We start from the raw sequence: 18,056 nt of genomic DNA on the forward strand, positions 1-18,056 counted from the left end.
CTTGCGCATTGTGTACAGACCTGGCCCATAAACCCATGTGTTTGCTGCATTCCTAGGTGACTGCAGTGTTCAGTGAAGCAACCGCTCCTCTTCGGGCCAATACTAAAGTTTACCAGCAACTAGATGGAAAAAGGCAACAAGTACAGATGACTGTAATGGAAACCAACCAGGAATGGCAAGTCCTGCAGCTGAGAGTGCACACGTGTGCTGCCTGTGCAATAGTCAATCTCATGCAGCTACCGGAGAAACTTAATCCAATAATCAAGCCGTTAATGGAGTCCGTGAAAAAGGAAGAGAACACAGTGGTGCAGAACTACGCAGCTTCTTGTATTGCCAAACTGCTTCAGCAATGTACCTCAAGGACTCCCAGTCCAAACTCCAAAATTGTTAAAAATCTGTGTAGTTCAGTGTGCGTGGATTCCAGTATCACCCCATCTGTGACCTGTCCTGCCCCAGCCTTCAACAACGTGGACCATCTGAGAGGTACAGTGACTTAACTGTTGTATGCTGGTATAACCCTAGGAGTGACAGACAATACTAGCAATTAATAAGTGAGCAGATGCTTTAATACAGATGTGTATAATGGGCGTAATAAATATGGGAGTCCGCCAATTGCAGAATTACACCATTAGCTAGTCTACTTCTGTGTCAAACCTAATAGTGAGACATCCCCCAACCCTCTTTAAATACACCACCATTTTTATTTTTTTAATCCCTAATTTCCAGTGCAGTTCTCTTCCCAATGCCTATCGAACTACAGTTGGAGGGTCACTCTGACAGCAGACAGTATACAAAGACCCAGGTCTGCATCTCCCTTCTCTGCACTTTATCTGCTTCCCCTGCCATCCTTTTTGTTAAAGATTCACTCTGAATGGGATAAATGAAACCTAAGGCTTTTTGGTGTAGGGAGGATTCAGTGCCATAATCATAACTAGATGTTGAGCAGGGCACCAAAAGGCTATCACAATAGATGTAAAGCCTCTGGGAATCACATACAGTTTGGTCTATAGGTTCGTTTACAATGTCTGACCTGGCGGCACCATGAGACCGTCAGTAAATCTTTACTCATCAGCGGTAGTTTAATGTCCTCTTTCCACAGGCAGACCAAAGTAAATCACACAGTAAAGGTACCGTCACACTCAGACGCTGCGGCGATATAGACAACGAGCCGACCTAAACTAGATCGCTGGAGCGTCGCGGTTTAGGTCACTGTAGAGACGTCAAACACAGCAACTCCAGAACGATGCAGGAGCGATCCAGTGACGTAACGGCGACTCACTTCTCGTTCTCGCTGGTTGTTAGCTCCATGTCAAACAGCCGGAGTGTACCGACTGGCTAGAAGGAGACGCTGCGACGCCCCCTATGCTCGTTGCTGGCGTCATTGCTTTTGATGTCAAACATGACGATACACGCCGACCTGGCGACTAAATAAAGTTCTGGACTTCTAGCTCCGACCAGCGATGGCACAGCAGGATCCAGATCGCTGCTGCGTGTCAAACAACGAGATCGCTATCCAGGACGCTGCAACGTCACGGATTGTTGTCGTTCTCTTTGCAAAGTTGCTGAGTGTGACGGCACCTTAACAGATTGTTCTACAAGAGCCTGTGTGCTCTGAGCAATCTTTAGCCATGCATAAAGGATTTTCACCTGATGAACGATTCTTCGACTGATCAGCAGCCGGTTTACTCTCCAACTTATTTGTAAAACGAGTGTTTTCAAGAACACTCGTTTCACAAAACTACATTTTTACTGAGTCACATTTGCTATTGGATTTCATTAGAAATGTGGTATTGTTTGCCTTCTACTGCTTGTGTATTGCACTACATATTGCTGGCTGTAGTAAGGGTCATCTGAGAATCTGTTAGGGAACTCTCCTGGCAGTTTATAGCGCTTATCGTCCTTTCTCTCTGCTCCACAGCTGATTTATGACTGACCACAAAGTCCATTTTCACTTTCATGTGGTCATAAATCAGATGATGGCTCAAAAAGAAAGATGAGGGTACTAAACTCCCCCAATCAGAATAAGCTCATGGATTCTCAGCTCTCCTTCTGCAGCCTAACATACAGTGCAAAATAGAAACACGATTGCAAAAATATTGTGTAAAAGCAAAGAAACAAACATTAATTTGTCACTCCTACCTGGACAACTTTGATAAAGGCCCTAATTTCTATGACATCCGTCCATCTCGCCATGGACACGTTTGCTTCACAAATGTTAAAGTGAAGATATGATCGTTTGTATAAAGAGTTAGACCTTTTTCTGCAATCCATACAAGCTTTCAAAGATCTCTGCTTATCCCTTGAAAAAAAAAAACAAAAAACGAAAACAGATGCTTATTATTTATTGTTATAGTGCCATTGTTTACCCCAACTTAAAATCTGTCCTGATTGTGTCTAATTGACTGGTACCATACAGTTTATCAGGGCTTTCTACGATGTCAGACATGGCAGATAAGAGGTTTCCACCACTCTGGTGTAGTTAAAGGGAATCTGTCACCCCAAAATTGAAAAACAGGTAGATTATACTCATACGATGACGTCCTCTTCTTGTCTTCACGCTGTGGCTCCTGCGCAGGTGTACTTTATCTGTCCTGTTGAGGGCAGAGCAAAGTACTGCAGTGTGCAGGCGCAGGAAAGGTCAGAGAGGCCCAGCGCCTGCGCACTGCAGTACTTTGCTCTGCCCTCAACAGGGCAAAGTATGCCTGCGCCAGAGCCGCAGCAGGAAGAAGAGGACATCTTCATATGAAGATGGGAGGTCCCGGACCGGACCTGCAACACCCATCGGACCCGACCAGAACCGGGACCGCCCCTGGGTGAGTATAATCTAACCTGTTTTTCTTATCTTTCAGGTTACATGGAGGGCTTATCTACATCATTACAGAATGCTGTAGATAAGCCCCTGATGCCGGTGGGCTTAGTTTATAGGCCAATTTTGGGGTGACAGATTCCCTTTAAAGGTACCTTCACACTAAACGACTTTGCAACGATAGCGATCCGTGACGTTGCAGCGTCCTGGATAGCGATATCGTTGTGTTTGACACGCAGCAGCGATCTGGATCCTGCTGTGATATCGCTGGTCGTTGCTGAAAGTCCAGAACTTTATTTGGTCGTCAGATCGGCGTGTATCGTTGTGTTTGACAGCAAAAGCAACGATGCCAGCAATGTTTTGCAATGGTAACCAGGGTAAATATCGGGTTACTAAGCGCAGGGCCGCGCTTAGTAAACCGATATTTACCCTGGTTACCATTGTAAATGTAAAAACAAAACAGTACATACTCACCTTCTGATGTCCGTCAGGTCCTTGGCCGTCTGCTTCCCGCACTGACTGTGAGCGCCGGCCGGCCGTAAAGCACAGCACAGTGGTGATGTCACCGCTGTGCTCTGCTTTTACTTTACGGCCGGCCGGCGCTCAGTCAGTGCGGGAAGCAGACGGCCAGGGACCTGACGGACATCAGAAGGTGAGTATGCACTGTTTTTTTGTTTTTTTTTACATTTACAATGGTAACCAGGGTAAACATCGGGTTACTAAGCGCGGCCCTGCGCTTAGTAACCCGATGTTTACCCTGGTTACCCGGGTACCTCGGCATCGTTGGTCGCTGGAGAGCTGTCTGTGTGACAGCTCCCCAGCGACCACACAGCGACGCTGCAGCAATCGGCATCGTTGTCGATATCGCTGCAGCGTCGCTCAATGTGACGGTACCTTTAAGACTTTTTCTAGCTACTGATTGGAAGCAGTGATCTTGAAATGATGAAAGCTTGGAAATGTGCGTACTCAAGATGAATACTCTTGGTCATGTAAATTGTTTGCTCCAGGTTCTGACACTTTATTTTTTAATGAAGGATCAAATTCTGACAAAGATGGCGCCTGCCTCACGGTCACGAAACACAGAGGAATAGTTACCCTCTACCGACATCAGCAAGCTGCTTTTGCAGTCACCAGCAGACGAGGCCCTGTTCCTAAAGCTGCGAAGTCCCAGGTGGCAGACTTGCCCACAGGATGCGGAGTCAGCCCTCCTGCAGAGTGTGAAGAGGTATCTGTAATCCTTTGTATTATCTCTGCAAATTGCCTCTTCTGAGAAAAAGAGGACTTAACTCTATATTATCTCACAATCTAACTCGAGGGGGTAAAGATCCATACAATTCAATCCAAGAGCAGGTGGTGTGCTAAGGAATAGTGAATGATCATTAGTGAAGAACTACATTTAAAGGGAACCTGATACATGCTGCCCACACTTCAGGCTGCATGATCTGGAGCTGAGTTGCATGATTGTAACCAGGTATATCTTTCCCTGAAATGCTCTGGGGGAGCAAACTCAAATCTAGCAATGTCTCGGGTTGGATTCTCCCTGCACATCTGCCAAGTTTCTCCCATAGAGCAAGAGAGACCTGTCAATCACCTGCAGCAGTGCTGGGGAAAGCAGCAGGACGTGGAGCCAAACTAGTGTTATCTATGGCCGAACATGCCTGACCATTTCAGAGGGAAAAAAATGGCAGGCTTTAATCTTGCAATTTGGCTCAGATTCATTCTGTCTGTTGTGGGTAACATGAATAGAGTTCCTTCTAAACCCTTCCCAGCATAAGGCTTAACCACCTTGAGCATGTTGGATTTCAATCTTTTTGTTCTCATTGGCCATAAGCTGCTGTTGCTGTTTTCCAGTAGTATATCCCCTTCCTCTCCCTACAGAGGATAACTGGGCACTTGGCCACTCATGTACGAGGCAGGGTGGTTTACAGGAATAGCTATGCAAGGCATGTGATCAGCTTTATAGAAGGTTCTCCAAGGCTGTCCCAAGATAAAACCTGTTAAAATGAGGTGCGCTATACCTCGCTGCAATGACTATGTACATCACCCCATGACAAGAGAGCTGCATACGGAGACGTGTCTGTACCATTTATTATCTTGCTATCCTGCTTTCTCTAAAGGCCCCGTCTCACTAAGCGATTTACCAGCGATCACGACCAGCGATACGACCTGGCCGTGATCGTTGGTAAGTCGTTGTGTGGTCGCTGGGGAGCTGTCACACAGACCGCTCTCTCCAGCGACCAACGATCAGGGGAACGACTTCGGCATCGTTGAAACTGTCTTCAACGATGCCGAAGTCCCCCTGCAGCACCCGGGTAACCAGGGTAAACATCGGGTTACTAAGCGCAGGGCCGCGCTTAGTAACCCGATGTTTACCCTGGTTACCAAAAAAACAAACAGTACATACTCGCCTTTCGGTGTCCAGGTCCCTTGCCGTCTGCTTCCTGCTCTCACTGAGCCGCCGTACAGCGAGAGCGCAGCGGTGACGTCACTGCTGTGCTGTGCTCTCGCTGTACGGCCGGATCTCAGTCAGAGCAGGAAGCACACGGCAAGGGACCTGGACACCGAAAGGCGAGTATGTACTGTTTGTTTTTTTGGTAACCAGGGTAAACATCGGGTTACTAAGCGCGGCGCTGCGCTTAGTAACCCGATGTTTACCCTGGTTACCAGTGAAGACATCGCTGGATCGGTGTCACACACACCGATTCAGCAATGTCAGCGGGGCCTCAACGACCAAAAAAAGTCCAGGCCATTCCGACACGACCAGCGATCTCGCAGCAGGGGCCTGATCGCTGGTACGTGTCACACATAGCGAGATCGCTATGGAGGTCGCTGTTGCGTCACAAAACTTGTGACTCAGCAGCGATCTCGCTAGCGATCTCGCTATGTGAGACGGGGCCTTAAGCTTCGAGCAGTACAATGGAGATGTACTTCAATGAGATCACTCTGCTTATATGGTCTCGGTATATACAGCAAAGGTGACAATTGAAAGACAATTGAAAGACACAAAACAGGAAGTCTCACTATTGTGACTGCTCTATTGGCCAGTGAGAAAGGGTTTTTATGTTGATAGCCACTAAATGTTTATATTAGAAACCTGCTTTGCATGTCGCTTTTTTTTTTTTTTTCAACCAAATCAGCTTTAAAAGAGAAATTGGGTTAAAAGTTTTTTGGTTTTCCCTAATCCACCTGAAACTTCAGGCACAGAGTAATGGCAGATAATTGTATATTAGATGTTTTGTTTTTTCCCCTTCACATATGAAGTTTGTAATTCAGAATCGTGCAATCCATGTACTTCTCACTACACTCCTCAGAATTCAAAAGGGTGATATGATCCTACATATGTAAAAAAGCGAGCCATCGTGAACTTGTATGTTTTGCATCCCTCTGTAGATAATACAATTTTAAGTACCGTACATTCCATAATTTGTGCTACGTATTTTACTTTGTCTTTGGACTTATTTTGACACAATCTGCACTGAAAAGCTGTAATAAAGCTTTACAAAATACTGTTCCCTTGATGGGGGGAAAAAAAAATCCACATGTCTGCTAGTACTACAATGTTAGGGGTTTTTTTTTTGTTTTTTTTTACATTTTGTTAATGAACACTGAATTTGTTCCTGGACTTTATTAAATAGCTAAATATGAATTTTGTAATTTTGACACAGAAAAGTATTCTTGGTACTTGCCATAAAATCCTTTTCTCTATCGCCTCATTGGGGGACACAGGAAACCATGGTGTATGCTGCTGCCACTAGGAGGCTGACACTATGCAAATAAAAAAGTTAGCTCCTCTGCAGTGTACACCCCACCGACAGGAAGTAGGATATCCAGTTTAGCTTAGTGTCAGTAGGAGGTGGACACGGGTCTTTCATTAGACCCATATCTACCTCAATGCGCGTCGTTTCAGGTTTTCGGAGGGATACAGGGTGAACGGTCACACCTGTACTCCCACAAAGAGACTATGAGTACGGCGTGTACTGCCACCCCGTATCCTCATACGTCTACTCGGCAGGACCCCAGCCCCTAACACAGAAGCGTGTTCAGGTGATTCGATCGTCGGTCCTGCCAAAGTCTCCCACCCACTCGCCCACCAGAGCCTGTCAGTTGGAGGAGACGCGGATGTCCCACAGGACTTTCGGACATCCGATCTATCCTGGATAAGAAGGTTTTTTTTTTTTCTCTCAAGAAGATAAGAAGTTTAAAAGAAAAAAAAAGAAAAAATTGCTTATTTTAATAGAGGGCATTAGGTGTCTATCCCCTTTAATTCACTTGTACCCTTGCTGCGCTTTTAGGGCCATCCACTCCGCTCCCTGTGTTCCGGCGATCACCATTTGTACTTTAGGTCCCGGCTTTTCTCTGGCCTAGAAGCAGCATGGGCCATTGGGGGTTCTTTCCTTAAATGCGGGGGTATTTGGGGCACTAAACCTTTTTCCACAGTTTTTTACGGCGCACCACGCCGCTCCCCCATGCTCCGGCGGTTACCAGCCATAATCTAGGTCCCAGCTTCACTCGGGCCTAGTTGCGGCGTTGGCTCCGCCCCCCCCCCCCCCCCCCCCTTCTTCCCTGCACTTCGGGCAGGCTTTTCTCCTGCCCGCCGCTTGTTTCCTTCCGGAACCGCCCCCTCAGCTTCATTGAAGCCGGCACCATGTTTCCCCTACCCGCACCTGGCGCTTGGCTCCACCCTCCCCTTCCCTGCATTTCAGGCGGGCTTCTCTTACGCCCGTCGCTTGTTTCTTCCTTTCGGACCCGCCTCCCCTCTCTGCTCCATTTCTCTGCAAGGAGCCTGAGCTTGGTTCCGCCCCCCTCCGGCTTCAGAGCGGGCTCTTTCAGCGTACATCTCTGCAGGGCACACATTTACCCTCTCGGTCTCAGTCTTCTTGGGGTTGCCCCTTTTTCCGGCTTGTGGATCCGGACGATGGCCTTCTTCCTGCGGGACCTACATCTTCAGCGCTAATAGCCCTACAGCCTGGCAGCAGAACATCTCCTGGCACCTGGACTCAGAAGGCAGCACTTGATCCAGGTAACAGACTGGGTACAAAGTATAAGCCAGACACTGCAGGATACAGTTTGTATGGGCAACTCTATCTGCAGGCTCAGTTATTACTGAGTCACCATCATTCCTATTGGGGCTGGTGAAATAAGTGCTCAGGAGTCACTAGTGCAAGGAATACTCCGGAGTAGTGCAGTCGCTCAAATAATGAGTGCTCTGCAGCCAGGCAATCACTGGGGTAATAAGTACTATGGAGCCGTACAGTCACTAGTGTAATGTATTAAATGCTATGGAGTAGTGCAGTCGCTCATATAATGAGTGCTCTACAGCCAGGCAGTCACTGGGGTAATAGGTACTATAGAGCAGTGCAGTGACTGGTGTATTAAATGCTCTGGAGCAATGCAGTAGCTCATATGAGTGCTCTAGAACCGGGGCAGTCAACAGCAACGGGTATTGCAGTTTCTCCCCAAGCTCTGCACCCTCCACAGTGAGAGGGGCCTTTATAAGTCTTGCCATATGCTGTTTGCTCTGTAGAATTTTCTCTTGCAGTCTCCTCTCAGTTCTGCTACGTCACACTGCTGTTGTGAATTCTGCTATTACATGAGTTCAGCGGAGCATGGCAACAGGCCCCCTTGCTGCATCTCAACGCAGCCCTCTCATCAGTGATGCTAGTGTTACTCTACAAGCAGAGAGATGAGCTGCTTCTACCCCTTCACGATTGCAGTGTTGGGGGATCAACTTCCAGCTGTCTAAAGGTCTGTATTCTCCAGCATGTCTGCCGTGGCTCAGTGGATAAAGAAGCTGGCCACAAATCGCAGGCCCAAGGGTTTTAACCCAGGTGCACAACAGAGAGTTTAGTCTCCCTCTGATTCCAAGCCTACAGCTCGGCCTTCTGGAGAACTGAGTGTACAGTATATGCTTCAGGACAGACTTCATGGTGCGGCCTTCTACACTTGAAACGATTATTCTGCCTAATGCCGTCAGGTATACAGACCTAGACCGCAACACAGAATTGGCTCTGATACCCTTCTCCAGGGTTCTCTCCACGCTAAAGCAGTCGCAGGATACTGAGACGATCACAGCAGTACTCTTTCCGTTATCCAGGTTGTTGACGAACCACCTACCAGGTACAGTAGGGTACTTTGAAACTGTCATAGTTTCGGTGGATTACACTGGCCTTGGGTTGACTGCTGCAGTGGTACTGGTATTCTGTACGGTATCAGATCTGTGCCTTGATCTTCACAAACCACTTTCCAGGTACAGTACGTTATTTTACACTGTTGATTCTTAAACGGATAAGACGTGTCTTGGATTGACCACTGCAGTGGTACTGGCATTCTGTACTGTATTCAGGTAAGTCAGACGTACTCTCCTATTCCTCCCGTTTGATTGCAGCAGTACTCTGCCCGCTTGCCAGGTTTTAATGTCATCTTCCAGACACATTTAGTCAATACCAGCCGTCTCTCCAGTGGTTTAGACTTGCCCGAGATCGAGTACTGCATTGGTCCTGCTCTTTTGCTCCAGAGTCAGGTGAGTCAGAAACACCCTCTATCACGCTCTTATGGGTCCTTTGCAGAATCTGCCTAGGCTCCACTCTAGTCACCACTCGGAGAGAGGTGCCCGGTATCCATCACTTCTGGCTGGCTGCCGCAGCGGTTAGTGTCCGCTTTCAGGTGAGTCAGAGGCGCAACTTTTACCGTGTGTTTCAGGGTCAATAACATCTGTGGTCTATTAACAGTTAAACAGAAGATCTACCACGTACCACAAGGTGGACCTCAGTGCCAGCATAAGTGGCCTGTCCACTTTCAGGTAGGTCGGACACGCTGGTGTCAGGTACCGACTGGTCGCAGTTTTTCTTCAGCCACGCACTGGGCCTTAACCCTCCGTCAGGGGCAACTGATCTGACAGGCGCAGCTCACTTAGTTTCATTTCTCTATTTTCAGTGGTTTGTCTGGGAAACACCATCCTCCCAGTACCTTCCTAACTTTAAAGGCTGTGTGAAACCTGAGAAGCCTCTTGTGCTGCAGAGCTGCAGGAGATCAGATATCAGTGCTTTGGCTTCTCAGGCTCATTGCCCCTGAACGCGTCACACATTTGACGATTAGAATTTGCTGTTTTTATTCATCCCAATTGTTTTTTTAGCTTGTTTTATGAATAGCTAGTGCTAAATTTGTGGATTTGTCATAAAAGGTTTTGTTAGAAATAAGATTGTGCTTCTCAGGCACATTGCGCCCTAACACATATTCTCTCTCTTGCTTCAGCTTTTCTTCTGAAATGGCGAGGAGAATATTTGACTTGTCCAATGCCCTTCATGTTGAGCAAGTGCAAAATATACTGATTGATGATGAGACAGACCCCTTACAGCTAGAAGATTTAGGGGAAGAAAGTGACATTGCTTCAGAAGATGATGTGGAAGAATGTCCAGATGTGTCTGATACAGGTGGAGAGAGTGAGGAGGATACTCAAGACATAGAAACATATTACTTTTCTGGTTATTAAACATTTTTTTTTTTACACCTGATTATATGTATTCTCATTTATTACATTCCTATTAAGGTAACTGATCACTTTTAGAGCATTGACATTTTTAAAAAAGGAAAATATAGCCAATTTTCTAGCCTGTGCCGGACAGGCGCAATGCCCCTAAACTCGTTATGAAACATATTGCCCCTGACGGAGGGTTAATTACGTGTTGCTTCCCAGGGGCCTTCCTCTCCATCTGGTTATTCGGGCCTACCACTACCTGTCCAGTAGGTCAATTTACAGTGCTGTCCTAGGTCTATCTGCACTATCCAGTGCGTTACTCCATCATATATGATTTACAGTAGTATAAGTTCAGGCTGTCTCTTACGGAGTCAGAGCTCATATAATACCTTGACTCATTATTGCTCACTGCACTATTCCAGGGTTCTTTGAACTGCCTCAATACAGAGCTTCCCTTTTATGTGTCAGCACTTACCTTTTCTTTCTTACAGACACTGGATTAAACCTCGAGCAGCTCCGGGTTTTTATTTCCGACCGTGGCAGGAACAGGTTCTCCCACCTCTGATAGGAATTGGATCTTGCTCTGTGCAAGCATCGTCCAGTGTAGAAGGCTGTTCCATGCCTGGATCCGATTATGGGGTTTTGGTGATAATACGTTCCTCCCTTCAGCAGGATTCAGATCCTTTTCACTGTTGTTCTCGTTTGTGTGGTGTCTTATACCTAGGTAAGTAGATCCACACGCTAGAACGCTCTTCCCGTTCCAGAGGGTCCGGGTCGGATAGGGTCACTCATGTTGTCATAGGTAAGGATCTTCCTTTTGGCAGTCAAGTTTTTTTTCTGAGGCCTACGTCCTTCTTCCTAGGGCCAACTTCCCATGGAATTGACATTCTTCAGGTTTTCCATGGACTCTCCTCCTTTGACTGCTCAAATCCGATTGTGCCTATCAATGCCCATCTTGTCTACATTTTCCATAGTCCCTGTTAACCACCTTCATCCCCGTGCGCTTAAGTTTAGCTTCCTGATGGATCTGGTCTGCGGAATCTTCCGGTAGTCTCGGTTCTATCTACTTAGACGGGCAAGAGGTTGTCTCTTCAAACGGTTCTCCCTTTCTGAGCCGTTTTGCTGATGTAGCAGAGCCTACATTGCTGGGTTGAGATCCAAGGTTTCACCCGAGGTCCCCTTCAGTACGTCTTCAGCGTTTTGCTCTCTAGCAGGTCCTCAGTACCCTACTCTCAAGTCCTTTCTTGTCATGTCAATTTAATGGTCTTTTCTGCGGTTTCTCTTGGAATCCTTAGTCCAGCCGTTCCAAAGAGGGAAGCGTCTCGGTTTCCTATATTTCCTCTCTTCTGAACTTACTGCGAACTGACCTCTTCTCCGTCTCTGGACCCTCCGGTTTCCAGATTTTCCACCGATGGTCCTCCTCTCCCAGAGAGAGCATCCCTCAAGGATACCAACGGTGGACTAATAGTCCACGGTGAAGTCGTTCATTGAAGTGTCCGCCGCTACATTGTGCCCTGCCTTTGTCTCCCTTGCGGACTAATTTACTCTTGCAAGGAAGTACATGGTATCCGCCCTCGCGGATGCCGCTGCAGGTGCTGCTTGGACATCCAGCAATCTGGTGCCCATCCGAAGGACCCTTTTTGATTAAGGCATGGCAGGACTTATCCTCTAGGAGGTCCATCACCAGCTTGCCTTCCGAGGGTTTCCGTCAGTTTGGCTCCAACTTGAACCAATTATTAAGGTCGTCATCGGAGGAACAAGTCCTCTTCTTCAACCTCGTTGTTCTCCTGGGACCGTGTGTGCTTTCTTTTATCTTATGAAAGCCTTTTTCCAGGCCCTCCTTTTCTTCCAGACATTGGACATTCCTGCATTTTTGCGAGGAGCAGGTCCTTTATCGTTTTATACCTTCCTTTCAGGCTCTCAACCACTTCCAGAGTCAGTGCTCTGCCCTTACCTTGCCAATGTTCTCCATGGCTCTGTCCATCGTTCTTGATTCCCTTCCCTTCATCCTGCTCGGACTCATCCTTCGTACCTTTCGCTCATCACGCTACCGGGTCAGGGCGAGGTGCATCTATCCAGCTAAGGCCCCCTTTTCAGTATACGGGCGCGGCGTAGAGGCCCTTCGGCCTCCAAATTAACGTATGCCTGCAATATCCAGGCAACAATGTTTAGATTTACCAGGTCAGAGCAGAGGTCCTCCTTTCAGGTTTAAGGCGCACTCTACCCGGGCAGTGGGCGCCTCCCGGCGGTGCACATATAGGGCTTCTGCCTTGCACCTCTACAGACCGATGATCGGTCCTCCACATGTTCGCGGAACTTCCATGCCTAGCTTCGGCATATGCCGCCTTAGGTAGGAAGACCTTGCAGGCGACGGTGGTGAGTTCCTCTGACCTAGATTGGAGTGGACTGATGTTCCCGCCCCAGGGACTGCTTTGGGACGTCCCATGGTTTCCTGTGTCCCCCAATGAGGCGATAGAGAAAACAGGATTTTTGGTTGCTTACCGTAAAATCTGTTTCTTGGAGCCTTCATTGGGGGACACAGCACCCTCCCAAGTTGAACAGCTGTTTATTGTGTTATACTGTTAACGTTTGAGTCCTTTGAACACTTTGAGTGTTTGAAACTGTTAAACTGTAAAGCGCTGCGGAATTTGTTGGCGCTATATAAATAAAGATTATTATAATATTCTTTCTCTCTTACATGTTGCTTCTCCTACTGCTTTCTCACTAACTGAATATCCTACTTTCTGTTGGTGGGGTGTACACTGCAGAGGAGCAGCTAACTTTTTTTTTATTTGCATAATGTCAGCCTCCTAGTGGCAGCAGCATACACCATGGTTTCCTGTGTCCCCCAATGAAGGCTCCGAGAAACAGTTTTTACAGTAAGCAACCAAAAATCCTGTTTTCTCGTAACCTTCAATGAGGGGGAAAGAGGGGTGGACTTATTTAGCCACCTTGACGACTTAGGACTATAGTGTATCACCTTGGAATCGACTATCAGGTTGTATATTTATATGGTACTAATTTCATGGGATCCCAAACTACTTATTATACAAGGTTTATTTAAATTGTCCTATATAGGCTGGTTATGCACATACAAGGGGAGGTAAGTGCTGTTGTGATTTATACCACTTTCTAGTGTTATATATGGTGATGTTTCCTTTTGAAATACATATACAGTAAGTTGATATGGCACATGTATTAGGAGTGGGGGTGCCGTTTTTGTATATTGCATGTTTTTAATTGTTTTTACATGTTCCTTGAGGTGATGATAAAGGGTTTTGTATTTTTACTTATGTGGTTGTGCAGACTTATCTAGTCCAGTCTTTTTTCTGTGGTTTTGGTTTCGTATAGGTATGGACTTGGCTCTGCACCCCTCTAATGATTTTTTTCAACCGGAGTGCACCCTTTATTTCTAAAATACTATATGTATGTATAAATTTATGAAACTGGAAGATTGTCTGTTTCATCCCCGACCCTTCCATTTGCAGAGGAGAATTGGGCTTAGAGGATCTAACCTCCTGCTACAGTCCTTGACAGCAGGGGTCTATATCTGTTCTGGAGCACTATGGAAATGTACAGTAAAACATATCATTTTTTTTTTCCCACTCCAGAATCCTAAGCAGCACATAGTCCAGAGAAGAGGTGCTGAATATACTCTTGCTACTATAGCGAAACATTTTGCATGTAATTTAGCTACAGGCCTACCACATCTTTGGGAAGCAACTGTTGGACCTTTAAGAAACAACATCAATGTTGATGATTTTGGTACGTTTTTCATTTTACTTATATGATCTTATAAGTAATTCTGGTTAGTTCCAAAAGGAATAAGGGAATACTTTTGAAATATTGTGGAAACCCTGGGTGGAGAGATGATGAACCCAGAAAGTCTGTTATATTAATGTATATTACTGTTAACCCCTTTCTGACCTCAGACGGGATAGTAGGTCGGGCCCGAAATGAGCGTATCGCTGACCGCCATCACGTGATCGGGGGGTCAGCGATGCGTTGGCATGACAACCAGAGGTCTATTGAAGACCTCTATAGTTGTTGATGCCGGATTGCTGTGAGCGCCAACCTGTGGTCGGCGCACGTAGCAGTGCTGTAATTCTGCTACATGGGAGCGATCTGAGCATTGCTCCTATGTAGCAGAGCCGATCAGGCTATGCCAGCTTGGCAAAAGTAAAAAAAAAAAAAAAAAAATTAAAAAATGAGAATAAAAAAAATATAAACATTCGAATCACCCCCCTTTCGCCCCATTCAAAATAAAACAAAAAAATCAAATATACACATATTTGGTTTTGCCGTGTTCAGAATCGCCAGATCTATCAATAAAAAAACAAGGATTTACCTGATCGCTAAACGGCCTAGTGAGAAAAAAAATTCCAAATGCCAGAATTACGTGTTTTTTTGGTCGCCGTGACATTGCATTAAAATGCAATAACGGGCGATCAAAAGAACATATCTGCACCAAAATGGTATAATTTAAAACGTCGGCTTGGCACGCAAAAAATAAGCCCTCACCCAACCCCAGATCATGAAAAATGGAGGCACTACGGGTATCGGAAAATTGGTAAGAAAAAAAAAAAAAACAATTGCACACTTAGATAAAAAATAACATAGACATATTTGGTGTCTATGAACTCGTACTGACCTGGAGAATCATAATGTCAGGTCAGTTTTAGCATTTAGTGAACCTAGCAAAAAAGCCAAACAAAAAAGCAAGTGTGGGATTGTACGTTTTTTTTTGTTTTTTTTTGTTTGGGTTTTTTTTGCAATTTCACCGCACTTGGAATTTTTTTCCCCCCGTTTTCTAGTACATGACATGCAAAAACCATTCACTCAAAAGTACAACTTGTCCTGCAAGAAACAAGCCCTCCCATGGCCATATTGACGGAAAAATGAAAGTTATGGCTCTGGGAAGGATGGGAGCGAGAAAAAAAAACGCAAAACCGAAAAAAGCTGGGGTCATGAAGGGGTTACAATGCTGTTTGTGTACATTAATAGGGTGGTGGGGTTGGGAGATATTTTGTAATATCTGTACTCGTTCACTTTTGACAAATCGACTGTCTGATGCTTTGTTTTTTGTTAATAAAAATGTATCGGATTTTAAAAATAAATAAATATATGGTTATGTATCCAAGGAAACATTTTGTTTGAAAAGTGATGTGAACATAGTCCTAGTGCAGCAATGACCTCCTTTCAGAGATTTCACTGGGCGTGTACATCTTCCTCTGATGCTGACTAGTGATGAGTGAGTGTGCTCTGGTAAAGTGTTATCTGAGCATGCTCAGGTGCTGACCGAGTGACTTTGACGTGCTCAAAATATGTGCGAGTCCCCACTGCTGCATATCTCACGGCTGTTAAACAATCCCTGCTGGTGTTGTGGCTGTCTAACAAACCTTATCCGAGCACACTCGCTCTTTACCAATGTTGACAAAATCATAAGCCGGTATCAATACACTGAACCCAACCCCACAGCAGCTTAGAACGGGCTGAGTGCGAGACATGTAATGGCCATCTGCTCTTTTCATTGCAGTGATGTGTGCTGGAGCACAGCAGACTAGCGTGTGATTATCTGTCAGCTTTCACCTCCAGCAGTTGGTGTGGGGGGAGGGGCAGTACACCAGAGTTGGCGGCACTACCCTTGCTTTTGGTATATGTTAAAGTGTATTTGTCTCACTGAGCCTGTTCTGAGCTGTTGTGGGGGGCAAGTCCTCTTTCCCACTGTGTTGCTGCCTGTTTGTTTGGTCAGGGTGAGAGCAAGTACACGCCCCCAGTGAAATCTCTCTGGTAACTTGGCCTTTAAATCATTTATTTTTTTTAACTACTTAAGTGCCAAATACTTTGAGGTGAAATATAGACACTTTTTTATTCCGCACCGAAGCCACTATTGCATCATGTGTACAGCTCAACATCAGAAAACTTGTTGAAAGGATTTGAAGTGTAGATTTTTCATTTTTTGCTTTACTGTCAGTAACGGAAGTTCTCGCCATTTTCTTTTGCTTACTGTGGTATAACAATGTATTAATGATGTAGATGCCAAGCTTCTTTTGGAAAAAGGAGATGATCACGCCCAGGAACTAGTTAGCAGCCTCCAAGTGTTTGAGGTCACGGCCCCTTCGATGGATCCCAGTCTTCACCCTGTGGTAAGTGGTACCAAGTGAAACATGATGGCAGAGGTGGTTGTTCATTAGAATTAACCTCCTGACGTATAGGTACGTTAGGGCCGGTCCCGGCATGTGATGCTGGCTTGTGATCCACTTGTGGCCGTAACATGTTAAATGCCGCTGTCAATCTCTGATAGCGGCATTTAACTCTTGCACACCGGATGCATGTCTAGCTCCGCCCACCAGTGTTCCGTCACATGATCACAGGGCGCAGATGGGTTGGCGTGACAACCCAAGGTCTGCAGGAGACCCCTGTGATTGTCATTGCTGATATGCTATAAGCGCCACCCAGTGGCTGGCGTTCATAGCAGATGATCAATTCTGCTACACATAGCAGGTCTGATGCGCTGCTGTCTGTAGCACAGGTGATCAGAAGATCAAAGCTTCAAGTCTCCTAAGGGACTATTAAAGCAAGTGGGGGAAAAAAAAATAAAAAATCCAATAGTTGAAATTGCCCCCTTTTTTGCCCCATTCGTAATCAAACCATAAATACACATTTGATATTGCTGCTTTCAGAAACAACCGATCTATCAAAATATAAAGAATTAATCCAATCTGTAAACAGTGTAACGAGAAACTTAAAACGCCAGAATAACATTTTCCTGATACACTATATGGTAAAAGCAATGGTGGTGTCCAAAAGTATAACTCGTCCCCCAAAAAACAAGCCCATACATGGCCATATTGACGGAAAAAATAAAAAATTGTTCGTGAAGGGTTCAGAATCGGCAGTGGGATAATGGAGAAATGTCCGTCATTAGAAGTATTGAACAGATTCCTATGAGAACCGAATTGTTGCACTTCTTACAGTATCTGACGCCTGTAATTTGGCCCATAATAAGATGGTGGCGTACTTGTGTAAAACTCGCTCTTACATTTTAAGTGATTTTGTTTGTTTTTTATTTTTGTTAATTTCCCCAGCTGCTTCAACATCTTCCTCATCTATTCACAAGTCTGCAGCATCCGTACACATCAGTGAGGCATATGGCTTCCCGTTGTGTAGGAGTTATGAGCCGCATCGCTACCATGGAAACCATGAATGGATTTTTGGAGAAAGTTTTGCCTTGGCTTAGCGCTATTGATGATAACACAAAACAGGAGGGAGCCATTGAAGCGCTGGCTTGTATCCTTCATTTTCTAATTGTTGGGCAGAAATGCACTAATAAAGAAAAATATATAACGAGCGGGTGGTGGGATTATGTAAGCTAGAAAGCTAAATATACGGTAGTAGGAGTTTGTCCAATCACTTCTATGTAGCACAGTATAATTTTCCCAGTTAACCCGGGACTGACAAATGGTCTGTTTTCCGGGCCCTTGGGAGTCAGCCGTTACTTGTGTAAAACACAATTAAATAGGTATATATTGTACTGTTTTAAAGTGAACCTGACGACAGGATTGTGCATAGTAACCTACAGACAGTGACAGATCTGCGCCGTTATACTGATTAAAATGATACCTGGGTTTATGAAATCTGTCTTGTGGTTCTTGTTTATTCTGCATTTGTAGTTTTCAGTTAACGAGATTCTCGTGCTCTGGGGTGGCCTGTGGGCGGGGCTCTGGGAGGCCTGTGGGCGGGACTTTGTGCAGCTCTGCTTACATATACATGTTT

At 45.7% G+C, this 18,056-nt stretch overlaps 1 protein-coding gene across 2 annotated transcripts in view; it reads left to right on the top strand.

The window, feature by feature from the left end:
• The window catches only part of BTAF1 (B-TFIID TATA-box binding protein associated factor 1), a 92,125-nt gene that overhangs the window by 59,569 nt on the left and 14,500 nt on the right, over positions 1-18,056 (top strand). For both annotated transcript variants that reach the window (XM_077258561.1, XM_077258562.1), the window contains exons 20-24: positions 57-483; positions 3,841-4,031; positions 13,892-14,045; positions 16,317-16,426; positions 17,369-17,570. In XM_077258561.1, coding sequence (XP_077114676.1) covers positions 57-483; positions 3,841-4,031; positions 13,892-14,045; positions 16,317-16,426; positions 17,369-17,570 — 1,084 coding nt within the window. The remainder of the gene's footprint in view (positions 1-56; positions 484-3,840; positions 4,032-13,891; positions 14,046-16,316; positions 16,427-17,368; positions 17,571-18,056) is intronic.

This window comes from Ranitomeya variabilis, chromosome 4, assembly GCF_051348905.1.
Source record: "Ranitomeya variabilis isolate aRanVar5 chromosome 4, aRanVar5.hap1, whole genome shotgun sequence".
Classification (NCBI taxonomy): Eukaryota; Metazoa; Chordata; class Amphibia; order Anura; family Dendrobatidae; genus Ranitomeya; species Ranitomeya variabilis.